This window comes from Oncorhynchus gorbuscha, linkage group LG22 (assembly GCF_021184085.1).
Source record: "Oncorhynchus gorbuscha isolate QuinsamMale2020 ecotype Even-year linkage group LG22, OgorEven_v1.0, whole genome shotgun sequence".
Taxonomy (NCBI): domain Eukaryota; kingdom Metazoa; phylum Chordata; class Actinopteri; order Salmoniformes; family Salmonidae; genus Oncorhynchus; species Oncorhynchus gorbuscha.
The window spans coordinates 50,625,458-50,647,529 of NC_060194.1; the positions used below are offsets into that span (position 1 = coordinate 50,625,458).

General features: G+C 48.4%; 1 protein-coding gene across 1 annotated transcript in view; it reads left to right on the top strand.

The window, feature by feature from the left end:
- Positions 1–22,072, top strand: part of usp33 (ubiquitin specific peptidase 33) — an 81,004-nt gene that overhangs the window by 29,224 nt on the left and 29,708 nt on the right. The window contains 6 exon segments of the mRNA XM_046320872.1: positions 1,117–1,195; positions 10,301–10,510; positions 10,512–10,779; positions 14,009–14,039; positions 15,503–15,615; positions 17,857–17,969. Coding sequence (XP_046176828.1) covers positions 1,117–1,195; positions 10,301–10,510; positions 10,512–10,779; positions 14,009–14,039; positions 15,503–15,615; positions 17,857–17,969 — 814 coding nt within the window.

Genomic DNA, 22,072 nt, shown 5'->3' on the forward strand with positions numbered 1-22,072 from the left:
GTCCTCTGAGTCGTCTTCACCTGGGTGTTGTCCATTCAGACCGTTCAGACCTCATCAATGAGAGGGTAGCCTATAGTGGTCTCTGTAGGCCTCATCAATGAGCGGAAAGCCTATAGTGGTCTCTGTAGGCCTCATCAAGGAGAGGGTAGCCTATAGTGGTCTCTGTAGGCCTCATCAATGAGCGGAAAGCCTATAGTGGTCTCTGTAGGCCTCATCAATGAGAGGGAAGCCTATAGTGGTCTCTGTAGGCCTCATCAATGAGAGGGTAGCCTATAGTGGTCTCTGTAGGCCTCATCAAGGAGAGGGTAGCCTATAGTGGTCTCTGTAGGCCTCATCAAGGAGAGGGTAGCCTATAGTGGTCTCTGTAGGCCTCATCAAGGAGAGGGTAGCCTATAGTGGTCTCTGTAGGCCTCATCAAGGAGAGGGTAGCCTATAGTGGTCTCTGTAGGCCTCATCAAGGAGAGGGTAGCCTATAGTGGTCTCTGTAGGCCTCATCAAGGAGAGGGTAGCCTATAGTGGTCTCTGTAGGTCTCATCAAGGAGAGGGTAGCCTATAGTGGTCTCTGTAGGCCTCATCAAGGAGAGGGTAGCCTATAGTGGTCTCTGTAGGCCTCATCAAGGAGAGGGTAGCCTATAGTGGTCTCTGTAGGCCTCATCAAGGAGAGGGTAGCCTATAGTGGTCTCTGTAGGCCTCATCAAGGAGAGGGTAGCCTATAGTGGTCTCTGTAGGCCTCATCAAAGGGAAGGTAGCCTATAGTGGTCTCTGTAGGCCTCATCAAGGAGAGGGTAGCCTATAGTGGTCTCTGTAGGCTGTCCTAACCTTGTTCTGTGGTGTTGTAGGCTGTCCTAACCTTGTTCTGTGGTGTTGTAGGCTGTCCTAACCTTGTTCTGTGGTGTTGTAGGCTGTCCTAACCTTGTTCTGTGGTGTTGTAGGCTGTCCTAACCTTGTTCTGTGGTGTTGTAGGCTGTCCTAACCTTGTTCTGTGGTGTTGTAGGCTGTCCTAACCTTGTTCTGTGGTGTTGTAGGCTGTCCTAACCTTGTTCTGTGGTGTTGTAGGCTGTCCTAACCTTGTTCTGTGGTGTTGTAGGCTGTCCTAATCTTGTTCTGTCTCTTTAGGCCATCCTACGTGATCCCTACCAATCTGTTCCAGGGGATCAAGGCTGTTAACCCCATGTTCAGAGGATACTCCCAACAGGTAGGTGTCTTCTCTAGGGCTGTTAATACTCCCAACAGGCAGGTGTCTTCTCTAGGGCTGTTAATACTCCCAACGGGCAGGTTTCTTCTCTAGGCCTGTTAATACTCCCAACGGGCAGGTGTCTTCTCTAGGGCTGTTAATACTCCCAACGGGCAGGTGTCTTCTCTAGGGCTGTTAATACTCCCAACGGGCAGGTGTCTTCTCTAGGGCTGTTAATACTCCCAACGGGCAGGTGTCTTCTCTAGGGCTGTTAATACTCCCAACAGGCAGGTGTCTTCTCTAGGCCTGTTAATACTCCCAACGGGTAGGTGTCTTCTCTAGGCCTGTTAATACTCCCAACAGGCAGGTGTCTTCTCTAGGGCTGTTAATACTCCCAACGGGTAGGTGTCTTCTCTAGGCCTGTTAATACTCCCAACGGGTAGGTGTCTTCTCTAGGGCTGTTAATACTCCCAACGGGCAGGTGTCTTCTCTAGGGCTGTTAATACTCCCAACGGGTAGGTGTCTTCTCTAGGCCTGTTAATACTCCCAACAGGCAGGTGTCTTCTCTAGGGCTGTTAATACTCCCAACAGGCAGGTGTCTTCTCTAGGCCTGTTAATACTCCCCCAACGGGTGGTGTCTTCTCTAGGCCTGTTAATACTCCCAACGGGTAGGTGTCTTCTCTAGGGCTGTTAATACCCCCAACTGTTCCAGGGGATCTTCTCTAGGCCTGTTAATACTCCCAACGGGTAGGTGTCTTCTCTAGGCCTGTTAATACTCCCAACGGGTAGGTGTCTTCTCTAGGCCTGTTAATACTCCCAACGGACAGGTGTCTTCTCTAGGCCTGTTAATACTCCCAACAGGCAGGTGTCTTCTCTAGGGCTGTTAATACTCCCAACGGGCAGGTGTCTTCTCTAGGGCTGTTAATACTCCCAACGGGCAGGTGTCTTCTCTAGGGCTGTTAATACTCCCAACGGGTAGGTGTCTTCTCTAGGGCTGTTAATACTCCCAACGGGCAGGTGTCTTCTCTAGGCCTGTTAATACTCCCAACGGGTAGGTGTCTTCTCTAGGGCTGTTAATACTCCCAACTGGCAGGTGTCTTCTCTAGGCCTGTTAATACTCCCAACGGGTAGGTGTCTTCTCTAGGCCTGTTAATACTCCCAATGGGCAGGTGTCTTCTCTAGGCCTGTTAATACTCCCAACGGGCAGGTGTCTTCTCTAGGCCTGTTAATACTCCCAACAGGCAGGTGTCTTCTCTAGGCCTGTTAATACTCCCAACGGGTAGGTGTCTTCTCTAGGCCTGTTAATACTCCCAACAGGTAGGTGTCTTCTCTAGGCCTGTTAATACTCCCAACAGGCAGGTGTCTTCTCTAGGGCTGTTAATACTCCCAACGGGCAGGTGTCTTCTCTTGGGCTGTTAAAGTAAACTGCTGTTGAAGAATAGGTCCTTTCATGTCTCTTTCCTCAAGCCACCATTTTTATAAGCACGTTCCTCAGGGAATATTCAGTTGTTACGCCTCACTGTTCTTCTCTGCACTACAAGGTAAGCTGGAAATTAGCAATACCGATGAAGGAACTAAGAGTCCACACCGCCCTTTCCCACTCAGACAAATGGAACAGCTACTTAAGAATGCTTTTCATTGGTTACAGCTTCATCGTTATCCCCTCCAAGTATATCACTAAGCTAAGGACCCTGGGACTGAACACCACCTTCACAACTGGATCCTGGACTTCCTGAAGAGCCGCCCCGTGTGGTGACAGTAGGCAACAACTACTTCACCACGCTGACCCTCAACACTGGGGGCCCCTCAAAGGTGTGTGTGCTTCGACCCCTCCTATACTCCCTGTTCACTGACAACGGCGTGGCTGCGCACGACTCCAGCACCATTATTAAGTTTGTTGACGACACAACAGGGGTAGACCTGATCACCGACAACGATGAGACAGCCTATAGGGAGGAGGTCAGAGACCTGGCAGTGTGGTGCCAGGACAATGACCTCTCCCTCAACGTCAGCAAGACAATGGAGCCGATTGTGGACTACAGAAAACAGAAAACAGAGGGCAGAACACGACCCCATTCATATCTAAGGGGCTATAGTGGATTGGGGTGAGAGCTTCAATTCCTTGGTGTCCACATCACTAAGGACCAATCATGGTCCAAACACACCAAGACAGTTGTGAAGAGAGCATGACAACACCTCTTCCCCTCAGACAGCTGAAAAGATTTGGCATGGGCCCTCAGATCCTCAAAGTTCTACAGCTGCACCATCGAGAGCATCTTGACTGGCTGCATCACCACCTGGTATGGCAATTGCTCGGCCTCTGTCACAAGGTGCAACAGAGGGTAGTGCGTACGGACCAGTACATCACTGGGCCAGAACTCTCTGCCATCCAGGACCTCTATACCAGGCGGTGTCAGAGGGTAGTGTATACAGCCCAGTACATCACTGGGCCAGAACTCTCTGCCATCCAGGACCTCTATACCAGGCGGTGTCAGAGGAACGCCCTAAAAATGTTCAAACTCCAGCCACCCTAGTCATAGACCGTTCTCCATGTTACTGCACGGCAAGCGGTACCGATGCACCAAGTCTGGAACCAACAGGGCCCTGAAGAGCTTCTACCCCCAGGCCATAAGACTGCTAAATAGTTACTCTGGGTAGATATTTGGTTAACTATTTAACTGTCTGCATTAACCCTTTTTTTCACAAAATGTTTACATCGTATACCTGCACATCAACTTGGTACTGGTACCCCTTGTATATAACCTAGTTCCCGTTACTCGGTGTACAGTACCAGTCAACAGTTTGGACACAGCTTCTCATTCAAGGCTTTTATTTATTTGTACTATTTTCTACATTGTATAATACTAGTGAAGACATCAAGACTATGAAATAACACATATGGAATCATGTAGTAACCAAAAAAGTGTTAAACAAATCAAAAATATTTTATATTTAGCCACCCTTGATGACAGCTTTGCACACTCTTGGCATTCTCTCAACCAGCTTCATGAGGAATGCTTTTCCAACAGTCTTGAAGGAGGTCCCACATATGCTGAGCACTTGTTGGCTGCTTTTCCTTCGCTCTGCGGTCCAACTCATCCCAACCCAAAAAGGTATTGAAATTGTCAACAAAAGTTAAACCCATTGAGCTGCAATAATCACGTAGCCAGTTGTGAGAAGAGAGCATCCTGCTAAAGTATTCAATAACACTATTCAGAGAGGGCACAGGGCCAGATATGATGGGACTTTTGTTAGTGTCTAGCAGAGAGTCAGTCAGCTCTTTGAAATCCAGTTTCAACTGTTCAGAGCTGCCCTTCATAATGTCATTAAAACCCACATGGACTAGGACAGAATCAATGTCCATGTCCTGGTGTTGTACATTCAGGAGCAGCTTAGTAATGTCATTTACTCCAGCACTGGTGGGTGGCACTCTGTTTTTGCACCAGGAAAAGTCACATTTCTTACCATGGAGCTGCCCAAAAGCACGGCTGGCGAGAACGACGAAAACATCCACCCACTCCCATGCATCACAAGATCAGCTCTGGAACCATACACAGCTCTGGAACTATGTACCTCTCCAGACAAAGTGTAGTAGATACAGCTCTGGAACTATGTACCTCTCCAGACAAAGTGTAGTAGATACAGCTCTGGAACTATGTACCTTTCCAGACAAAGTGTAGTAGATACAGCTCTGGAACTATGTACCTCTCCAGACAAAGTGTAGTAGATACAGCTCCTACAGCTCTGGAACTATGTACATCTCCAGACAAAGTGTAGTAGATACAGCTCTGGAACTATGTACCTCTCCAGACAAAGTGTAGTAGATACAGCTCCTACAGCTCTGGAACTATGTACCTCTCCAGACAAAGTGTAGTAGATACAGCTCTGGAACTATGTACCTCTCCAGACAAAGTGTAGTAGATACAGCTCCTACAGCTCTGGAACTATGTACCTCTCCAGACAAAGTGTAGTAGATACAGCTCTGGAACTATGTACCTCTCCAGACAAAGTGTAGTAGATACAGCTCCTACAGCTCTGGAACTATGTACCTCTCCAGACAAAGTGTAGTAGATACAGCTCTGGAACTATGTACCTCTCCAGACAAAGTGTAGTAGATACAGCTCTGGAACTATGTACCTCTCCAGACAAAGTGTAGTAGATACAGCTCTGGAACTATGTACCTCTCCAGACAAAGTGTAGTAGATACAGCTCTGGAACTATGTACCTCTCCAGACAAAGTGTAGTAGATACAGCTCTGGAACTATGTACCTCTCCAGACAAAGTGTAGTAGATACAGCTCCTACAGCTCTGGAACTATGTACCTCTCCAGACAAAGTGTAGTAGATACAGCTCTGGAACTATGTACCTCTCCAGACAAAGTGTAGTAGATACAGCTCTGGAACTATGTACCTCTCCAGACAAAGTGTAGTAGATACAGCTCTGGAACTATGTACCTCTCCAGACAGAGAGCTCTGTGGGAATATTAATCAGGGATTAACTTTGTTAGCTATCAAGCTAACGTTAGCTGCTTGCCTCGTGCAGTACGACGCATCTCCTTCACATAGAGTTGATCAGGCTGTTGATTGTGGCTTGTGGAATGTTGTCCCACTCCTCTTCAATGGCTGTGTGATGCTGCTGGACATTGGCGGGAACTGGAACACGCTGTCGTACACGTCGATCCAGAGCATCCCAAACATGCTCAATGGGTGACATGTCTGAGTATACAGGCCATGGAAGAACTGGGACATTTTCAGCTTCCAGGAATGGTGTACAGATCCTTGTGACATGGGGCTGTGCATTATCATGCTGAAACATGAGGTGGTGGCGGCGGATGAATGGCACGACAATGGGCCTCAGGATCTCATCACGGTATCTCCGTGCATTCAAAGTGCCATCAATAAAATGTAATTGTTCATTATCAGTAGCTTGTCTGCCCATACCATAACCCCACCGCCACCATGGGGCACTCTGTTCACGACGTTGATATCTGCACACCGCTCGTCCACACCACGCCATACAAGTGGTCTGCGGTTGTGAAGCCGGTTGGACGTACTGCCAAATTCACTAAAACAGTGTTTTGGAGGTGGCTTATGGTAGAGAAATTAACATTAAATTCTCTGGCAACAACTCTGGTGGACATTCCTGCAGTTAGCATACCAATTACACACTCGTTAAATTTGAGGCATCTGTGGCATTGTGTTGTCTGGCAAAACTACACATTTTAGTGGCCTTTTATTGTCCCCTGGACAAGGTGCACCTGTGTAATGATCATGTTATTTAATCAGCTTCTTGACATGTCAGGTGGATGGATTATCTTGGCAAAAGGAGGAATGTAAACTAAATTTGTGCTCAACATTTGAGAGAAATAATATTTTTGTGCGTATGGAACATTTCTGGGATCTTTTATTTCAGCTCATGAAACACGGAACCAACATTTTACATGTTGCATTTATGTTTACATTCGGACTCTGAGGTTCTTGTGCTGTGTGATGGATCAGCTACATGAGGAATATAACCATATTATGTCTAAGATACAGTGCCTTCAGAAAATAGTTGTTGCTTTAATATCTGTTTCCATCAGGACTAGATCCATACTATACTATAAACCTGTTTCCATCAGGACTAGATCCATACTATACTATAAACCTGTTTCCATCAGGACTAGATCCATACTATACTATAAACCTGTTTCCATCAGGACTAGATCCATACTATACTATAAACCTGTTTCCATCAGGACTAGATCCATACTATACTATAAACCTGTTTCCATCAGGACTAGATCCATACTATACTATAAACCTGTTTCCATCAGGACTAGATCCATACTATACTATAAACCTGTTTCCATCAGGACTAGATCCATACTATACTATAAACCTGTTTCCATCAGGACTAGATCCATACTATACTATAAACCTGTTTCCATCAGGACTAGATCCATACTATACTATAAACCTGTTTCCATCAGGACTAGATCCATACTATACTATAAACCTGTTTCCATCAGGACTAGATCCATACTATACTATAAACCTGTTTCCATCAGGACTAGATCCATACTATACTATAAACCTGTTTCCATCAGGACTAGATCCATACTATACTATAAACCTGTTTCCATTAGGACTAGATCCATACTATACTATAAACCTGTTTCCATCAGGACTAGATCCATACTATACTATAAACCTGTTTCCATCAGGACTAGATCCATACTATACTATAAACCTGTTTCCATCAGGACTAGATCCATACTATACTATAAACCTGTTTCCATCAGGACTAGATCCATACTATACTATAAACCTGTTTCCATCAGGACTAGATCCATACTATACTATAAACCTGTTTCCATCAGGACTAGATCCATACTATACTATAAACCTGTTTCCATCAGGACTAGATCCATACTATACTATAAACCTGTTTCCATCAGGACTAGATCCATACTATACTATAAACCTGTTTCCATCAGGACTAGATCCATACTATACTATAAACCTGTTTCCATCAGGACTAGATCCATACTATACTATAAACCTGTTTCCATCAGGACTAGATCCATACTATACTATAAACCTGTTTCCATCAGGACTAGATCCATACTATACTATAAACCTGTTTCCATCAGGACTAGATCCATACTATACTATAAACCTGTTTCCATCAGGACTAGATCCATACTATACTATAAACCTGTTTCCATCAGGACTAGATCCATACTATACTATAAACCTGTTTCCATCAGGACTAGATCCATACTATACTATAAACCTGTTTCCATCAGGACTAGATCCATACTATACTATAAACCTGTTTCCATCAGGACTAGATCCATACTATACTATAAACCTGTTTCCATCAGGACTAGATCCATACTATACTATAAACCTGTTTCCATCAGGACTAGATCCATACTATACTATAAACCTGTTTCCATCAGGACTAGATCCATACTATACTATAAACCTGTTTCCATCAGGACTAGATCCATACTATACTATAAACCTGTTTCCATCAGGACTAGATCCATACTATACTATAAACCTGTTTCCATCAGGACTAGATCCATACTATACTATAAACCTGTTTCCATCAGGACTAGATCCATACTATACTATAAACCTGTTTCCATCAGGACTAGATCCATACTATACTATAAACCTGTTTCCATCAGGACTAGATCCATACTATACTATAAACCTGTTTCCATCAGGACTAGATCCATACTATACTATAAACCTGTTTCCATCAGGACTAGATCCATATAATTATACTATAAACCTGTTTCCATCAGGACTAGATCCATACTATAAACCTGTTTCCATCAGGACTAGATCCATACTATACTATAAACCTGTTTCCATCAGGACTAGATCCATATAATTATACTATAAACCTGTTTCCATTAGGACTAGATCCATATAACTATACTATAAACCTGTTTCCATCAGGACTAGATCCATACTATACTATAAACCTGTTTCCATCAGGACTAGATCCATACTATACTATAAACCTGTTTCCATCAGGACTAGATCCATACTATACTATAAACCTGTTTCCATCAGGACTAGATCCATATAATTATACTATAAACCTGTTTCCATCAGGACTAGATCCATACTATACTATAAACCTGTTTCCATCAGGACTAGATCCATATAATTATACTATAAACCTGTTTCCATCAGGACTAGATCCATACTATAAACCTGTTTCCATCAGGACTAGATCCATACTATACTATAAACCTGTTTCCATCAGGACTAGATCCATATAATTATACTATAAACCTGTTTCCATTAGGACTAGATCCATATAACTATACTATAAACCTGTTTCCATCAGGACTAGATCCATACTATACTATAAACCTGTTTCCATCAGGACTAGATCCATACTATACTATAAACCTGTTTCCATCAGGACTAGATCCATATAATTATACTATAAACCTGTTTCCATCAGGACTAGATCCATATAATTATACTATAAACCTGTTTCCATCAGGACTAGATCCATACTATAAACCTGTTTCCATCAGGACTAGATCCATACTATACTATAAACCTGTTTCCATCAGGACTAGATCCATACTATACTATAAACCTGTTTCCATTAGGACTAGATCCATATAACTATACTATAAACCTGTTTCCATCAGGACTAGATCCATACTATACTATAAACCTGTTTCCATTAGGACTAGATCCATACTATACTATAAACCTGTTTCCATCAGGACTAGATCCATACTATACTATAAACCTGTTTCCATCAGGACTAGATCCATACTATACTATAAACCTGTTTCCATCAGGACTAGATCCATACTATACTATAAACCTGTTTCCATTAGGACTAGATCCATACTATACTATAAACCTGTTTCCATCAGGACTAGATCCATACTATACTATAAACCTGTTTCCATTAGGACTAGATCCATACTATACTATAAACCTGTTTCCATCAGGACTAGATCCATACTATACTATAAACCTGTTTCCATTAGGACTAGATCCATACTATACTATAAACCTGTTTCCATCAGGACTAGATCCATACTATACTATAAACCTGTTTCCATCAGGACTAGATCCATACTATAAACCTGTTTCCATCAGGACTAGATCCATACTATACTATAAACCTGTTTCCATCAGGACTAGATCCATACTATACTATAAACCTGTTTCCATCAGGACTAGATCCATACTATACTATAAACCTGTTTCCATCAGGACTAGATCCATACTATACGATAAGCCTATAATATGTTTCCATTTGGACTCTCAGGTGTTCCTAATGTTTTGTCCAGTGTGTATGTGTTGGACAGTATATGCTAACTGTATATGATCTATATCTACTACAGGACTCTCAGGTGTTCCTAATGTTTTGTCCAGTGTGTATGTGTTGGACAGTGTATACTAACTATGATCTATATCTACTACAGGACTCTCAGGTGTTCCTAATGTTTTGTCCAGTGTGTATGTGTAGGACAGTATATACTAACTATATATGATCTATATCTACTTCAGGACTCAGGTGTTCCTAATGTTTTGTCCAGTGTTTATGTGTTGGACAGTGTATACTAACTATGATCTATATCTACTTCAGGACTCTCAGGAGTTCCTGCGCTGTCTGATGGACCAGCTCCACGAGGAGCTGAAGGAGCCACTGGCCGAGCCCCCCGACAACGACCAACACTCGCACGCCATCGCCATGGACGACTGCCCCGAGGACGACAGCCGCAGCCAATCCGACGGAGACTTCCAGTCGTGCGAGTCTTGCGGCAGCAGCGAGCGGGCGGACAACAAAGGCGGGAGCGGGGATGGTCGGTCGGCGGCGTCCGGGGGAGGGGTCTAACGAGGCAGAGATGCTGATCCCTGATGTACCTGACTCCTCCCACTCCTCGCGTCAGACCAATAGGGAGTGGCAGAAGGAGAAGAACTTGATCAACAACCTCTATCGGGGGTCAGGGGGCGCAGGGTTGTCTGGGGGAGACCTGTATAAAGACGTGGATACCACTTCCGAGGCCGTGCCCACCATCAGTAACCAGGGAGCCATCAAGGTCCAGATACAGGGAAGCATGGCTGGTAGGTACATCTTTATTTAACAACTGGATGGATGAATCAAGTAGGTTCAAACCATCACGGCAGTCTAGCTTGCCTCAACATTGTGTTAGCCCGCTGAGCCTGTCAGTACCTCATTGTGTTAGCCCGCTGAGCCTGTCTGTACCTCATTGTGTTAGCCCGCTGAGCCTGTCTGTGCCTCATTGTGTTAGCCCGCTGAGCCTGTCTGTGCCTCATTGTGTTAGCCCGCTGAGCCTGTCCGTACCTCATTGTGTTAGCCCGCTGAGCCTGTCTGTACCTCATTGTGTTAGCCCGCTGAGCCTGTCTGTACCTCATTGTGTTAGCCCGCTGAGCCTGTCTGTACCTCATTGTGTTAGCCCGCTGAGCCTGTCTGTCATTGTGTTAGCCTCATGTGTCTGTACCTCATTGTGTTAGCCCGAGCCTGTCTGTACCTCATTGTGTTAGCCCGCTGAGCCTGTCTGTACCTCATTGTGTTAGCCCGCTGAGCCTGTCTGTAGCCTCATTTGTGTTAGCCCGCTGAGCCTGTCTGTACCTCATTGTGTTAGCCCGCTGAGCCTGTCTGTACCTCATTGTGTTAGCCCGCTGAGCCTGTCTGTACCTCATTGTGTTAGCCCGCTGAGCCTGTCAGTACCTCATTGTGTTAGCCCGCTGAGCCTGTCTGTACCTCATTGTGTTAGCCCGCTGAGCCTGTCTGTGCCTCATTGTGTTAGCCCGCTGAGCCTGTCTGTGCCCGCTGAGCCTGTCTCATTGTGTTAGCCCGCTGAGCCTGTCTGTACCTCATTGTGTTAGCCCGCTGAGCCTGTCTGTACCTCATTGTGTTAGCCCGCTGAGCCTGTCTGTACCTCATTGTGTTAGCCCGCTGAGCCTGTCTGTGCCTCATTGTGTTAGCCCGCTGAGCCTGTCAATCATTGTGTTAGCCCGCTGAGCCTGTCTGTGCCTCATTGTGTTAGCCCGCTGAGCCTGTCTGTACCTCATTGTGTTAGCCTGCTGAGCCTGTCAGTACCTCATTGTGTTAGCCCGCTGAGCCTGTCTGTACCTCATTGTGTTAGCCCGCTGAGCCTGTCAGTACCTCATTGTGTTAGCCCGCTGAGCCTGTCAGTACCTCATTGTGTTAGCCCGCTGAGCCTGTCTGTACCTTTGTGTTAGCCCAGCCTGTCTGTACCTCATTGTGTTAAGCCTGTCTGTACCTCATTGTGTTAGCCTGCTGAGCCTGTCAGTACATTGTGTTAGCCCGCTAAGCCTGTCTGTGCCTCATTGTGTTAGCCCGCTGAGCCTGTCTGTACCTCATTGTGTTAGCCCGCTGAGCCTGTCAGTACCTCATTGTGTTAGCCCGCTGAGCCTGTCTGTACCTCATTGTGTTAGCCCGCTGAGCCTGTCAGTACCTCATTGTGTTAGCCCGCTAGCCTGTCTGTGCCTCATTGTGTTAGCCACTTTGCAATGAGCTGGAGGGAATATTCATTGTGTTAAACATTGTGTTAGCCCGCTGACTTCTGTGCCTCATTTTACGAGGCACCTCATGCCTGCTGAGCCTGTCAGTACCTCATTGTGTTAGCCCGGAGCCTGTCTGTAATTGTGTTAACCTGTCAGTACCTCATTGTGTTAGCCCGCTGAGCCTGTCAGTAAGCCCGCTGAGCCTTCAGTACCTCATTGTGTTAGCCCGCTGAGCCTGTCAGTACCTCATTGTGTTAGCCCGCTGAGCCTGTCTGTACCTCATTGTGTTAGCCCGCTTGTCAGTACCTCATTGTGTTATTTCTGTTCATTGTGTTAACCAGGTCTGTAAATTGTGTTAGCCCGTTAATTACCTCATTGTGTTAGCCCGCTTCTTCATTCACCCGCTGATGACTGCCTGAGCTGGGCCTCATTGGTTAACTGCCTGTCTGTTCATGTGGCCTGCTGAGCCTGTCAGTACCTCATTGTGTTAGCCTTGTCTGTTCATTGTGTTAGCCTGCTGAGCCTGTCTGTACCTCATTGTGTTAGCCTGCTGAGCCTGTCAGTACCTCATTGTGTTAGCCCGCTGAGCCTGTCTGTACCTCATTGTGTTAGCCCGCTGAGCCTGTCAGTACCTCATTGTGTTAGCCCGCTGAGCCTGTCAGTACCTCATTGTGTTAGCCCGCTGAGCCTGTCTGTACCTCATTGTGTTAGCCCGCTGAGCCTGTCAGTACCTCATTGTGTTAGCCCGCTGAGCCTGTCTGTACCTCATTGTGTTAGCCCGCTGAGCCTGTCAGTACCTCATTGTGTTACCCGCTGAGCCTGTCTGTGCCTCATTGTGTTAGCCCGCTGAGCCTGTCTGTACCTCATTGTGTTAGCTACCTGTCAGTACCTCATTGTGTTAGCCCGCTGAGCCTGTCTGTACCTCATTGTGTTAGCCCGCTAACCTGTCAGTACCTCATTGTGTTAGCCCGCTGAGCCTGTCTGTGCCTCTAACCACTGTACCTCATTGTGTTAGCCTGCTGAGCCTCCTCATTGTGTTAGCCCGCTGAGCCTGTCTGTACCTCATTGTGTTAGCCTGCTGAGCCTGTCTGTACCTCATTGTGTTAGCCTGCTGAGCCTGTCAACCTCATTGTGTTAGCCCGCTGAGCCTGTCTGTACCTCATTGTGTTAGCCCGCTGAGCCTATATTTTATTTTTAAATCACAGCTACTTGCTGTTGACGGAAATACAGCGCAACAATTCTAAATCCAATCTAACCACTGTTTAATTTCGAGGAACACTTTATTTCTCAACTTGTAATTGAAGAGTGCCTCACATTTGGCCACTCTAACCACTAGGCAGGCTACCTGCACACGCCACTTTGCAATCTGGAGACCAAATACTTCATTTTACGAGGCTGACCTGCTTCATTGCCCTCCCGTAAATGGACTTATTTTAGGCTCCCAATGTCAATGGAACCAGCATTTAATTTTTACATTTTTTATTACCTTTATTTATTTATTTAACCAGGAAAGTGAGTTAATTAACAACAAATTCTTATTCACGATGACGGCCTACTGGGGAACAGTGGGTTAACTGCCTTGTTCATGGGCAGAACGCCATATTTTTTACCTTGTCTGTCGGGGATTCGATTCAGCAACCTTTTGTCTACTGGCCCAACGCTCTAACCACTAGGCTACCTGCCGCCCCTCCCCTCTAACCACTAGTCTACCTGCCGCCCCTCCCCTCTAACCACTAGTCTACCTGCCGCCTCTACCCTCTAACCACTAGTCTACCTGCCGCCTCTACACTCTAACCACTAGGCTACCTGCCGCCCCTCCACTCTAACCACTAGTCTACCTGCCTCCCCTCCACTCTAACCACTAGTCTACCTGCCTCCCCTCCACTCTAACCACTAGTCTACCTGCCTCCCCTCCACTCTAACCACTAGTCTACCTGCCTCCCCTCCACTCTAACCACTAGTCTACCTGCCTCCCCTCCACTCTAACCACTAGTCTACCTGCCTCCCCCTCCACTCTAACCACTAGTCTACCTGCCTCCCCTCCACTCTAACCACTAGTCTACCTGCCTCCCTCCACTCTAACCACTAGTCTACCTGCCTCCCCTCCACTCTAACCACTAGTCTACCTGCCTCCCCTCCACTCTAACCACTAGTCTACCTGCCTCCCCTCCACTCTAACCACTAGTCTACCTGCCTCCCTCCACTCTAACCACTAGTCTACCTGCCTCCCCTCCACTCTAACCACTAGTCTACCTGCCTCCCCTCCACTCTAACCACTAGTCTACCTGCCTCCCCTCCACTCTAACCACTAGTCTACCTGCCTCCCCTCCACTCTAACCACTAGTCTACCTGCCTCCCCTCCACTCTAACCACTAGTCTACCTGCCTCCCCTCCACTCTAACCACTAGTCTACCTGCCTCCCCTCCACTCTAACCACTAGTCTACCTGCCTCCCCTCCACTCTAACCACTAGTCTACCTGCCTCCCCTCCACTCTAACCACTAGTCTACCTGCCTCCCCTCCACTCTAACCACTAGTCTACCTGCCTCCCCTCCACTCTAACCACTAGTCTACCTGCCTCCCCCTCCACTCTAACCACTAGTCTACCTGCCTCCCCTCCACTCTAACCACTAGTCTACCTGCCTCCCCTCCACTCTAACCACTAGTCTACCTGCCTCCCCTCCACTCTAACCACTAGTCTACCTGCCGCCCCTCCACTCTAACCACTAGTCTACCTGCCGCCCCTCCACTCTAACCACTAGTCTACCTGCCGCCCCTCCACTCTAACCACTAGGCTACCTGCCGCCCCTCCACTCTAACCACTAGTCTACCTGCCGCCCCTCCCTCTAACCACTAGTCTACCTGCCGCCCCTCCCTCTAACCACTAGGCTACCTGCCGCCCCTCCCTCTAACCACTAGTCTACCTGCCGCCCCTCCCCTCTAACCACTAGGCTCGACCTGCCGCCCCTCCCCTCTAACCACTAGGCTACCTGCCTCCCCTCTAACCACTAGGCTACCTGCCTCCCCTCCCTCTAACCACTAGTCTACCTGCCTCCCCTCCACTCTAACCACTAGTCTACCTGCCTCCCCTCCACTCTAACCACTAGTCTACCTGCCTCCCCACTCTAACCACTAGTCTACCTGCCGCCCCTCCACTCTAACCACTAGTCTACCTGCCGCTCAAATGTCCCTGTAGTCCGATAAGCTGGACCGTTTTTTAACGGTTAACCTTTAACATCCCTCGTCTCTTCCTCTCTCCTTCGCTCCAGACTCATTCCCGAGGTGGTCTCCAGCAGCACCCGACCCCAGACCCCAGTCCCCATGGAAGGACACTCCTTCACCAAGATGTCCTCCAGTCCACCCAGGAACAACTGTGTCTGGCCAGGAATCTCCTCCAACCATCTGAAAAGTATTTACTATGTAGCACATGGAATATCTCTCTGGGGACAGTGCAGTAGTAATGTGGGCAGAAAGAGACTGCAGTAGTAGTAGTAATGTAGGCAGAAAGACACTGCAGTAGTAGTAATGTAGGCAGAAAGACACTGCAGTAGTAGTAATGTGGGCAGAAAGATACTGCAGTAGTAGTAATGTGGCAGAAAGATACTGCAGTAGTAGTAATGTGGGCAGAAAGAGACTGCAGTAGTAGTAGTAATGTAGGCAGAAAGAGACTGCAGTAGTAGTAGTAATGTAGGCAGAAAGAGACTGCAGTAGTAGTAGTAATGTGGGCAGAAAGAGACTGCAGTAGTAGTAATGTAGGCAGAAAGAGACTGCAGTAGTAGTAGTAATGTAGGCAGACACTGCAGTAGTAGTAATGTAGGCAGAAAGAGACTGCAGTAGTAGTAGTAATGTAGGCAGAAAGAGACTGCAGTTGTAGTAATGTGGGCAGAGACACTGCAGTAGTAGTAATGTAGGCAGAAAGAGACTGCAGTAGTAGTAATGTGGGCAGAAAGACACTGCAGTAGTAGTAATTACATTTACATTACATTTAAGTCATTTAGGCAGAAAGAGACTGCTTATCCAGTAGTAATGTAGGCAAAAGAGACTGCATTCACCTTATGACATCCAGTGGAACAGTCACTTTACAATAGTGCATCTAAAACTTAGGCAGAAAGAGACTGTAATAGTAGTAATGTAGGCAGAAAGAGACTGCAGTAGTAGTAATGTAGGCAGAAAGAGACTGCAGTAGTAGTAATGTAGGCAGAAAGACACTGCAGTAGTAGTAATGTAGGCAGAAAGAGACTGCAGTAGTAGTAATGTGGGCAGAAAGACACTGCAGTAGTAGTAGTAATGTAGGCAGAAAGAGACTGCAGTAGTAGTAATGTGGGCAGAAAGACACTGCAGTAGTAGTAATGTAGGCAGAAAGAGACTGCAGTAGTAGTAGTAATGTAGGCAGAAAGACACTGCAGTAGTAGTAGTAATGTGGGCAGAAAGAGACTGCAGTAGTAGTAATGTGGGCAGAAAGACACTGCAGTAGTAGTAATGTAGGCAGAAAGACACTGCAGTAGTAGTAGTAATGTAGGCAGAAAGACACTGCAGTAGTAGTAGTAATGTGGGCAGAAAGAGACTGCAGTAGTAGTAATGTAGGCAGAAAGAGACTGCAGTAGTAGTAATGTAGGCAGAAAGAGACTGCAGTAGTAGTAGTAATGTAGGCAGAAAGACACTGCAGTAGTAGTAATGTGGGCAGAAAGAGACTGCAGTAGTAGTAGTAATGTAGGCAGAAAGATACTGCAGTAGTAGTAGTGTGGGCAGAAAGATAATAGTAGTAATGTAGGCAGGAAGAGACTGCAGTAGTAGTAATGTAGGCAGAAAGACACTGCAGTAGTAGTAAATGTAGGCAGGAAGAGACTGCAGTAGTAGTAATGTAGGCAGAAAGAGACTGCAGTAGTAGTAGTGTGGGCAGAAAGACACTGCAGTAGTAGTAGTGTGGGCAGGAAGAGACTGCAGTAGTAGTAGTGTGGGCAGAAAGACACTGCAGTAGTAGTAATGTGGGCAGAAAGATACTGCAGTAGTAGTAATGTAGGCAGGAAGAGACTGCAGTAGTAGTAATGTGGGCAGAAAGACACTGCAGTAGTAGTAGTGTGGGCAGAAAGATACTGCAGTAGTAGTAATGTAGGCAGAAAGACACTGCAGTAGTAGTAATGTGGGCAGAAAGATACTGCAGTAGTAGTAATGTAGGCAGAAAGACACTGCAGTAGTAGTAATGGAAAGAGACTGCAGTAGTAGTAATGGAAAGAGACTGCAGTAGTAGTAATGGAAAGAGACTGCAGTAGTAGTAATGTAGGCAGGAAGACACTGCAGTAGTAGTAATCTAGGCAGGAAGACACTGCAGCAGTAATAATGTAGGCAGGAAGAGACTGCAGTAGTAGTAATGTAGGCAGGAAGAGACTGCAGTAGTAGTAGTAATGTGGGCAGAAAGACACTGCAGTAGTAGTAGTAATGGGGCAGAAAGACACTGCAGTAGTAATGTAGGCAGGAAGAGACTGCAGTAGTAGTAATGTGGGCAGAAAGACACTGCAGTAGTAGTAATGTGGGCAGAAAGACACTGCAGTAGTAGTAATGTGGGCAGAAAGACACTGCAGTAGTAGTAATGGAAAGACCACATATTGTTGTCCGCTGTCTGTGTAGCCTGACTCTCTCTCTCTCTCTGCAGTGACCTCGTTTTCCTCACAGAAGAGCAAGCGTCAGAAGAAGTACCGTAGTGTGATATCGGACGTGTTTGACGGGACCATTGTCAGCTCAGTGCAGTGTCTGACCTGCGATAGGGTGAGTAGTTGGTGTAGCCATCTTGTTGAGCGCCTGACGACCTCACATTCTCACGCTGCTCTGCTGCTCAGACTTTAGTCTTGAGGCGGCAATTATTCAAGTCGTTTGTGGCGTTGTACGAAACGTAAGTCACCAGCGATTGGCTCGTCTCTAACCAATCAAAACCAGTTACACATGTTCACAACGCCGCATTTCCCACGTGTGTTTCTGGACCAATTAGACGGTGTGTCCTGACTCTGGTCCGAAACATCCGTTTCTGGACCAATTAGACGGTGTGTCTGACTCTGGTCCGAAACATCCGTTTCTGGACCAATTAGACGGTGTGTCCTGACTCTGGTCCGAAACATCCGTTTCTGGACCAATTAGACGGTGTGTCCTGACTCTGGTCCGAAACATCCGTTTCTGGACCAATTAGACGGTGTGTCCTGACTCTGGTCCGAAACATCCGTTTCTGGACCAATTAGACGGTGTGTCCTGACTCTGGTCCGAAACATCCGTTTCTGGACCAATTAGACGGTGTGTCCTGACTCTGGTCCGAAACATCCGTTTCTGGACCAATTAGACGGTGTGTCCTGACTCTGGTCCGAAACATCCGTTTCTGGACCAATTAGACGGTGTGTCCTGACTCTGGTCCGAAACATCCGTTTCTGGACCAATTAGACGGTGTGTCCTGACTCTGGTCCGAAACATCCGTTTCTGGACCAATTAGACGGTGTGTCCTGACTCTGGTCCGAAACATCCGTTTCTGGACCAATTAGACGGTGTGTCCTGACTCTGGTCCGAAACATCCGTTTCTGGACCAATTAGACGGTGTGTCCTGACTCTGGTCCGAAACATCCGTTTCTGGACCAATTAGACGGTGTGTCCTGACTCTGGTCCGAAACATCCGTTTGGACCAATTAGACGGTGTGTTGATTCGGTCCGAAACATCCGTTTCTGGACCAATTAGACGGTGTGTCCTGACTCTGGTCCGAAACATCCGTTTCTGGACCAATTAGACGGTGTCTGACTCTGGTCCAAACATCCGTTTCTGGACCAATTAGACGGTGTGTCCTGACTCTGGTCCGAAACATCCGTTTCTGGACCAATTAGACGGTGTGTCCTGTCCGAAACATCCGTTTCTGGACCAATTAGACGGTGTGTCTGACTCTGGTCCGGACATCCGTTTCTGGACCAATTAGACGGTGTGTCCTGACTCTGGTCCGAAACATCCGTTTCTGGACCAATGACGGTGTGGACTGGTCCGAAACATCCGTTTCTGGACCAATTAGACTGTGTCCTGACTCTGGTCCGAAACATCCGTTTCTGGACCAATTAGAGGATGGACCTTAACCCTGTCATCCCTGTCCGGTGTGAGGATCCGGACCAATTAACCCTGTTTCTGGACCAATTAGACGGTGTGTCCTGACTCTGGTCCGAAACATCCGTTTCTGGACCAATTAACCCTGTCTCCCCCTGTCCTGTAGAGGATGGACCTTAACCCTGTCTCCCCCTCCGTCCTGTAGAGGATGGTCCTTAAACATCCGTTTCTGGACCAATTAGACGGTGTGTCCTGACTCTGGTCCCATCCGTTTCTGGACCAATTAGACGGTGTGGACCTGGTCCCATCCGTCTCCCCTGTCCTGACTAGAGGATGGACCTTAACCCTGTCCTCCCTGTCCTCCGTTTCTGAGGATGGACCCCGGAATGTGTTGTCATTCTGTCCTCCCCATGTCCTGTCTGAGAGGATGGACCTTAACCCTGTCCTCCCCCTGTCCTGTAGAGGATGGACCTTAACCCTGTCCTCCCCTGTCCTGTAGAGGATGGACCCTGTCCTCCCCCTGTCCTGTAGAGGATGGACCTTAACCCTGTCTCCCCCTGTCCTGTAGAGGATGGACCTTAACCCTGTCTCCCCCTGTCCTGTAGAGGATGGACCTTAACCCTGTCCTGTAGAGGATGGACCCTGTCCTCCCCTGTCCTGTAGAGGATGGACCCTGTCCTGTAGAGGATGGACCCTGTCCTCCCCCTGTCCTGTAGAGGATGGACCCTGTCCTCCCCCTGTCCTGTAGAGGATGGACCCTGTCTCCCCCTGTCCTGTAGAGGATGGACCCTGTCCTCCCCTGTCCTGTCCTGTCCTGTAGAGGATGGACCCTGTCTCCCCCTGTCCTGTAGAGGATGGACCCTGTCCTGTATGGACCCTGTCCTCCCCCTGTCCTGTAGAGGATGGACCCTGTCTCCCCCTGTCCTGTAGAGGATGGACCCTGTCCTCCCCTGTCCTGTAGAGGGATGGACCCTGTCCTCCCCCTGTCCTGTAGAGGATGGACCCTGTCCTGTAGAGGATGGACCCTGTCCTCCCCTGTCCTGTAGAGGATGGACCCTGTCCTCCCCCTGTCCTGTAGAGGATGGACCCTGTCCTCCCCCTGTCCTGTAGAGGATGGACCCTGTCCTCCCCCTGTCCTGTAGAGGATGGACCCTGTCCTCCCCTCCCCTGTCCTGTAGAGGATGGACCCTGTCCTCCCCCTGTCCTGTAGAGGATGGACCCTGTCCTCCCCCTGTCCTGTAGAGGATGGACCCTGTCCTCCCCCTGTCCTGTAGAGGATGGACCCTGTCCTCCCCCTGTCCTGTAGAGGATGGACCCTGTCCTCCCCTGTCCTGTAGAGGATGGACCCTGTCCTCTGTCCTGTAGAGGATGGACCCTGTCCTCCCCTGTCCTGAGGGATGGACCCTGTCCTGTAGAGGATGGACCCTGTCCTCCCCTGTCCTGTAGAGGATGGACCCTGTCCTCCCCCTGTCCTGTAGAGGATGGACCCTGTCCTCCCCTGTCCTGTAGAGGATGGACCCTGTCCTCCCCCTGTCCTGTAGAGGATGGACCCTGTCCTGTAGAGGATGGACCCTGTCCTCCCCCTGTCCTGTAGAGGATGGACCCTGTCCTCCCCCTGTCCTGTAGAGGATGGACCCTGTCCTCCCCTGTCCTGTAGAGGATGGACCCTGTCCTCCCCCTGTCCTGTAGAGGATGGACCCTGTCCTCCCCCTGTCCTGTAGAGGATGGACCCTGTCCTGTAGAGGATGGACCCTGTCCTCTCCCTGTCCTGTAGAGGATGGACCCTGTCCTCCCCTGTCCTGTAGAGGATGGACCCTGTCTCCCCCTGTCCTGTAGAGGATGGACCCTGTCCTCCCCTGTCCTGTAGAGGATGGACCCTGTCCTGTAGAGGATGGACCCTGTCCTCCCCCTGTCCTGTCCTGTAGAGGATGGACCCTGTCCTGTAGAGGATGGACCCTGTCCTGTAGAGGATGGACCCTGTCCTGTAGAGGATGGACCCTGTCCTCCCCTGTCCTGTAGAGGATGGACCCTGTCCTCCCCTGTCCTGTAGAGGATGGACCCTGTCCTCCCCCCCTGTCCTGTAGAGGATGGACCCTGTCCTGTAGAGGATGGACCCTGTCCTCCCCCTGTCCTGTAGAGGATGGACCCTGTCCTCCCCTGTCCTGTAGAGGATGGACCCTGTCCTCCCCCTGTCCTGTAGAGGATGGACCCTGTCCTCCCCTGTCCTGTAGAGGATGGACCCTGTCCTCCCCCTGTCCTGTAGAGGACCCTGTCCTGTAGGATGGACCCTGTCCTCCCCCTGTCCTGTAGAGGATGGACCCTGTCCTCCCCTGTCCTGTAGAGGATGGACCCTGTCCTCCCCTGTCCTGTAGAGGATGGACCCTGTCCTCCCCCTGTCCTGTAGAGGATGGACCCTGTCCTCCCCCTGTCCTGTAGAGGATGGACCCTGTCCTCCCCCTGTCCTGTAGAGGATGGACCCTGTCCTCCCCCTGTCCTGTAGAGGATGGACCCTGTCCTCCCCCTGTCCTGTAGAGGATGGACCCTGTCCTGTAGAGGATGGACCCTGTCCTCCCCCTGTCCTGTAGAGGATGGACCCTGTCTCCCCCTGTCCTGTAGAGGATGGACCCTGTCCTCCCCCTGTCCTGTAGAGGATGGACCCTGTCCTCCCCCTGTCCTGTAGAGGATGGACCCTGTCCTGTAGAGGATGGACCCTGTCCCCCCCTGTCCTGTAGAGGATGGACCCTGTCCTGTCCTGTAGAGGATGGACCCTGTCCTCCCCCTGTCCTGTAGAGGATGGACCCTG